Source organism: Ambystoma mexicanum, chromosome 1p (assembly GCF_040938575.1).
Source record: "Ambystoma mexicanum isolate Mex_15411 chromosome 1p, UKY_AmexF1_1, whole genome shotgun sequence".
Taxonomy (NCBI): Eukaryota; Metazoa; Chordata; class Amphibia; order Caudata; family Ambystomatidae; genus Ambystoma; species Ambystoma mexicanum.
The window spans coordinates 1,008,608,851-1,008,615,430 of record NC_090921.1 but is presented as its reverse complement, the minus strand read 5'-3'; the positions used below and the strand labels follow the sequence as shown (position 1 = coordinate 1,008,615,430).

The 6,580-nt window shown below is 43.7% G+C and overlaps 1 protein-coding gene across 1 annotated transcript in view; it reads right to left on the bottom strand.

The window, feature by feature from the left end:
• Positions 1-3,560: 3,560 nt before the first annotated feature.
• Positions 3,561-6,580, bottom strand: part of AARS1 (alanyl-tRNA synthetase 1) — a 751,871-nt gene continuing 748,851 nt past the window's right edge. The window contains exon 21 of the mRNA XM_069655037.1: positions 3,561-4,702. Within this exon, the coding sequence (XP_069511138.1) occupies positions 4,517-4,702 (186 nt within the window). The 3' untranslated portion in view covers positions 3,561-4,516. The remainder of the gene's footprint in view (positions 4,703-6,580) is intronic.

Here is a 6,580-nt window from a genome sequence, read left to right as displayed (position 1 = left end):
GCAGAGGCTCATGCACACCCTCCTGGGCGCCACTGCCCTGCAAGGCTGGTCTGCTTCGTACGACCACCACATGACTTCTACTCTCTTCAACCGGCCCTCTCTACTATGTAGCTGGAGTCTGGGAGCTTTATGCCTGACAGCACAATTTAAAGTGGAATAATAAATTGGTGAAACTTTTCTTCACACACCTGACACCCAGGCCTCATGGGTCATTCCTTTTGGACCGACCCAAAAGAGGAGCTATTGCCATGCAAGTACATATAAACCTACTTATGTATTAGCATGAGTGTTAGTCTAACATGTGCAGCAAAATAGGTTCATGCAACAAATTAAATGCATCAATGTAATGCAACAAAAGCAGTTATTTATGCTTAAGAAAAAAAGAAATGCTGTCCGGGAAGTTCCTGGAATGTAGCACTATATGTTGTGAAAATGGCAAGAAGTTTTTGTTGCTTTTATTGCCAAAACGCTATGTATCCGTTAGCCACCGACATGTGCGAAAAATGACTTTGGAACTTAAAGATCTGTCGACAGGGTAAGGGTCCTTACCGACAGGGACGGTACCCATACCTTTCAAATGAAAGGGGCCTCGAGCCTCAAGGTGTCACAAGTCTCTCCCCTTCTCACCCATTTTTCCTTGCTTGCGACCTTCTTGGATGATTTCCTTCTCACGGTCCGGGATTTGTACAGAGCTGTGTGCTGGTCTTTGGGTTCCAGCGTGAGGATAGCAGTCCTACACCAGGAGGCGTTCAGAAGTCCAGGACCGGGAACCAGGAAGGAAACAATGTCGAGCTCGGAGGCACAGAACACCGTGACCCGAGCGCAGGCGAGGATAAAAGGAAGAAGCACGAAGGAAGTTTGAGGAAGGAAAAGGGAAGGAAGATAATTCAAAGGAATCGGGAAACAGGACTCGGAAGGAAACCCCGAGCGAACTCAGTCGACACACGTCAGTCTACACTGAGCAGTAGCGTTGAGACGCGCAGAGCCGCAGGGGCGTCACTGTTTTGTAGGAAGTTGTATGTAGTGCGCAAAGACTGGCAAGCTGCGTTCCGCACCAAACGGCCATGTTGGAAGGATCACGGAATTCAGTCCTCTATGGGTCAGGGACCACAAAGTCCAGAATGGATGCAGGCGGCGGTTCACTTAGAAGGGGAGCCCAAAGCAACTTCCCCAATATTGCCAGTCAGCAGTCTAATAACAGAGCAATATATTCGTTACGATCTGGGGCTTACAGTGTGCACTTTGCAGCGCTCGCCTTACAAGCTGCGTTGACTGAGCCCGTCCAGCTGTCACTTCCATTGGGGAAAACAGAAGTGCCACCTCGTTGCCATTCAACAATGGTTCCTCCATGCCAGCCACTTTCTTACAAAGAAGGTTTCATTGGTACTCAGCGGGAATTCAGTGTTTCAGCTGCCTTCTGAGTAGCAGTGAATCCTCCATTGTAAGCAAGTGGCTGCCAGCTGACTCTAGCCCAGGCAGTCATACATAAGGTTGGCACACAATCAGAAATCCCAATTTATTTTTTATCACATGAGGCCATTTTACTAAAATAAAATAAACACATTAAGCCAGCAATATTCTTTGAAACCACCAACAGCGAACTGGACTGCATATGTAAAGTGGCCTACGTAGGCCCCAAAACCGGTCTACGATGGCCTGGTGTGAGGGCCTATTGGGCATTGCCCTATTGGTTAGTGCAACTCTGGACCTCGTATGCAGCCCTCCCTGGGCTGTTGCAGAGTTCTCTCTCTTGATGCAGTACAGTAAGCTTTGTGTAATTGGTAACCTGGGGATTGCGCCAGAACGGCCTCAATCCTCCATGAGCGCCGTTATTGGTGTTAAACACTCTGCACGCACTGCAATGGTGTTTGAGCAGCGAGCTAAACGCCAGCCGCCCCAATTTAGCCTTCCAAAAATGATTTACACTCTGTCATTTTTCATCTGGCCGCGCATAGTGTAATGAAATGCTGACACGTTATTGAAGATTTGGCTACCTGTACGCCAGAAAAGAAATGGCCCAGGTGCTTTACTGCAAAAGAATGATCCGCACAATTAATAATATACAAGGGAGACTGATGGCTCGCCGTCACCTGATAATTTGCGACTATTAACCTTATCTTTATCTCCATTATAATGTATTCGCTCCCACCCCCCCAGGGATCGCTCAAACTGCTTTTCATTCTAAGCAAAGGAGGGGGGAGCATACATTGTAATGGAGATAAAGATCAGGTTAATAGCCGCTCCAATAGAGGTGCAGAAAGTCCTGGGCAAACAGTTTACTTATGTAATGAAATGCGGCCAACTGCTTCAAATGGGCCGTACGTATCTCATTACAAAAGTAAACACTCTTGGCGGGCCGCATATCACGGAATGGAGGGCCGCATTTGGCCTGCGGGACGTATGTTGGGCACTCCAGAGATGGTCCCAAGCCCACTTTCAGACAGTCCGTCACACAAAGCACTTAATCCAGGTCAGAACCTGCAAAAGATAAAGCCCTTTTATTGTAGTTTCCGACCCAAGAGCAATGGAGAGCTAAAAAGCAAGATGGTCAAAGAACAGGACTTAGACCACATGTGTAAGCCAGTTTGAATAAACAGTACTCAAATTTGCATTCTGTAGTAAAAATAAAAAAATAAAAAGGAAAAAGAAAAAGGGGCATGGTATTGCATCTGCTAAATAAGTAAAACAGTTTGCTGCAACAAGCCTGTTCTTGACACATCAAAAATGCATAAAATATTGCCTGTCAAAAGTCAAATAGGGATACAAAGTACCCATGTAACACTCCATATAAGGTGGTTGTGTGCTGCACCAAGCCTGTTCTTGAATCAGAAATGCATAAAATATTGCCCGTCAAAAGTCAAATAGGGATACAAATTACCCATGCAACACTCCATATAAGGTGGTGTGTGTTACAAAACGAAAAAACAGGAAAACAAGAAAGGGAGAAACAGGCTCCCAGCATAGCAGTACCCCAAAATAAAGGAGTAGAGCAGGTAAAAGGCTAAAAAGGCTTTACTTAAAAGTTAGCCACTGTTCTAAAGCAGACAAAGCTGGGAGGTACCATTGATATCAATGTAAGGAAAGCGGCAAAAAGAAAAAACGTTCAACTCCACAGCTCCATTCTTTCTGGGCTGGAGTTTAAACCAACCCAACCATAAAATCTTTTACGCGCAGATGGATGAAAGAATAATTGTTAAAGACAGGTGACTGCACAAAAGAAAAGCTAAAGAGTACGAGGATGGCATGAAATAAACAAAAATAAAATTAGCCCTCCAAGAAAAAACTAGGCACAGATGGGAATACACAGAGAGCCCACTTAGAGTGGTGAGCGACAAGTCTAAACAAATATCTGGGCCAACTACAAACTAAGGAGTAAGGAAAGACCTTTTCAAAGGATAAAAGTCAAACTGTGGGACAGTACAAGGTGAGATTCAGGGGAGTTCAACGTAAGACCTTACTGGATAGAGAAAGCTAGATGTAAATGGTCTATGGGCAGCTGTTGTTCCGTGGTTGATCAACGCCTGAAGATGGAAGATTAAATAAGCAGTCTTTTGCAAAGATTCAAAAGAACCAACATGTTGCATCTGCTTTATTTAGTGATGACTAATACTTTCTACTATTAGAACCAATAAACAATCCATAACAGCAATTCATTTTGAGCTAGTATGACATTTATTAATGTTACTAATGAAACAAACTTTGCATATGGCAGACGTATATTAGAAAGATGGATCTGGGAGCATATGTTTCTAGCAGCACTGTCCCAATGTTTCCTAGTTAAGCACATTCATAGGAAGCATTCCGCTGCCCCACAAATGGTTCCCATACGACTTGAGGTAAATGAATGTAACATGATTAGTCCACGGCTGCATGTTAGTTTGTGAATAATCTTGGCCAAGGAATGGCTTGAAGGATCGAGCACAGGAGATAAATTCAGGGGCGTCATCCAAGCAGTTAGTCTAGCAACTCAGTGCACTGCCAAACTGTGCTAGGGGGAGAGCACTTGCAAGCCCTGCCCATCAGGCACTTGAATCCAAAGTTCAGGGTCTTCGTATAAGAGTATACAACTTTGACAAGGTAAGACATTTAGGAAGGAAGAAACTTAACATTTAAGGAGGGTACAAAGGGGGGTTGGTTAGACACTTGAACCATGCAATTCCAGTATTGCCCCCGATTCCTGGCTCAGAATCCCTACCATTATATTGCTACCATGTATGTGAAAAGCCCTGCCCTGGCTCATACACCAAATAGGAGTCCAACAATTTACAAGACATTTCTTGGCTGTTTCAAGCCACAGAAAACAAATTACATATACTCCTTTTAAGTAGATGCCAAATAAGCAACGAAAGTCCTTATAAAGAACAATTTCAAAATGGTGCCTGGTATGGCAATCTCCATCTGGTGAAATCCTATTCCCAACAATGCAAACTATCCCAAACTCTAAATGACTGGATGGCAAGACTAATTCCCTTATGTGTGTTAATTCGGTGCAGAAAGTTAACTTCATGGAAAAGACTCAGTTCTTCAAGTCCCCAAGCTTCAGCTTAGCGAAATCAGTGGCCAGCCGCAGCGCCTCCTGTAAGCAGTCTACATTTCTGCCCGTCGCCTGGGCTGAGAGTTCTTTTCCTCCTCCCTTGCCGTCCATCAACTCAGACACTTCCTGGACCCACTCACTGGCTTTCAGCCCCTTGCTTGCAGTCTCCTGAAATGAATGTTAATAAAGACAAAGTTATAAATCGGTTTAGTTAGAGCGATTAGCACTACCCAATGAGTGTTTATCCTCACAAAACAATGGAACATTTGGCAGGGCAGGGACACATTAATGCTACTGTGCGGGATCACATCTTTGGATTAGTGGCAGGTGAATCAAAGAACGGAGTGGTAATCCTAGTAGTATAGCAAACAGACACTGATTTATTAACAGATTTCACAGGTCAGAAATTACATGGAATGGCAGTAGCATGGTGCACCAGTATTTGTGTAGCTTTAATAGGGAAGGTTTCTATTCCAATGCCAGTGAAGTGTTTGTGCATGACTTGAGACAGCAGTCAGTAGCCCCAGCCAACTGCAACATTTTCTGTTTAGCTAAACTGTCTTTCAACCATTCTTTAAAGAGATCGTGACTATAGCCTCTGTAACCTAGTGGCCAACATAAAAAAGCCATACAGTAGTTGGAAACAGATGCTGGTGCGCAGGTTAACAGCACGACAGAGGCTGGGGCACTAAGGCAGCTAAACCTATACTCATGTGAATGTACCTCAAGTGAGACCCTGGGCCTGCGTGCCATGGCCATCTGGGCTCATGCACCCCAGACAGACTTTTGGATGGAAGAGGGATGGGGTGCTCAGCACCAGATGTGTACCAAAATGCTTTAGGCTATCCCAGAAAAAGTGACATTACTGTGCATCCCCCCCCCATGCTCTTTTTCGGCATGTTAATTACACGGGGAACAAGTGGTCGAGAGCATAGAGGAAATTACTGTCTTTTGTGTTTTATTATTAAGCGTTTGACTTGCGCAAGCAAATCTTCAGCCAAAATATCTACAAAAATTTAAAACACTAATTTTTCTCTTATCATGCACATTGTTAAAAGTTTACAAAATACAATTCTCTTTAAATACAATTCAACAAAGTATACACAATAAACTTCAAAGGATTTCCAAATTTAGCTATCGCCAGGAATAGTGCAACTGAATTTCCACTTATGATCCACCATTCATCCAAGGAGAATACTTGATGTTTTATGAATATACCTAAAAATAATCCCCTTTGCACTGCAAAATTCGGGCATTTAATCAGCAGGTGTTTTAGATTTTCTTTCTCCGATGAAACCTTGCAGTACCAACAGATGAGACTCAGACTTAATTTAGCACAATGCCCACAACTTTCTGAATTGGCAGCAAATTAAAACGTGCTCTTAAAAGAAAATTGTTCCGAGCACTGCATTAGGAAATTTAGTTAAGTAAGTTGGGAGTCGAATCAGAGGTTTAGTTTTAACTATCATGTTTACATAAAATGTATTATTCTGAATCCAGCCTCCTGCCCCAAAAACATTTCTCTGTAGCTTTTTATCGGGTTCTGTACTCATAAGTCTGCATAGTCATACATTAATTTCAAGTAGTCTTCTTCCCAGATCGCTAAAAGGAACAAGTTACTTACCTATAACTGTTGTTCTCCAGCATGGGTCTGGCATGGATTCACATGCTCATGAATATTCCCTGTCGTCAGGCTGGGAATCCTTGGTAAAAGAAAAAAAAAATCATTTTCGTTTATAAACTGTATTTCTCCTCTTAACCAAACACTGAGCTCTGGGTCATACTGCCCCCAGCCAATGACTGCACTCTCCCTAAGCCCCTCCTCTGGCAGCCATCTTCAGATTTGGTAGCAATGAGTGATGCAGACGGAGAGCCATCTGGAGATGGAAGCCTTGGACAAAGCCTTCCCATGGTTCCAGGACCAAAGATCACGAAAAGTTGAGAAGTCTTTGTGCGGGCCACATAAAACGTCAGTGCTCAAGCCACATCTGGCGAGTGCAAAGTCCTTTCAGCCGGCGACAAAGGTGTCGGAAAAAACACAGGTAA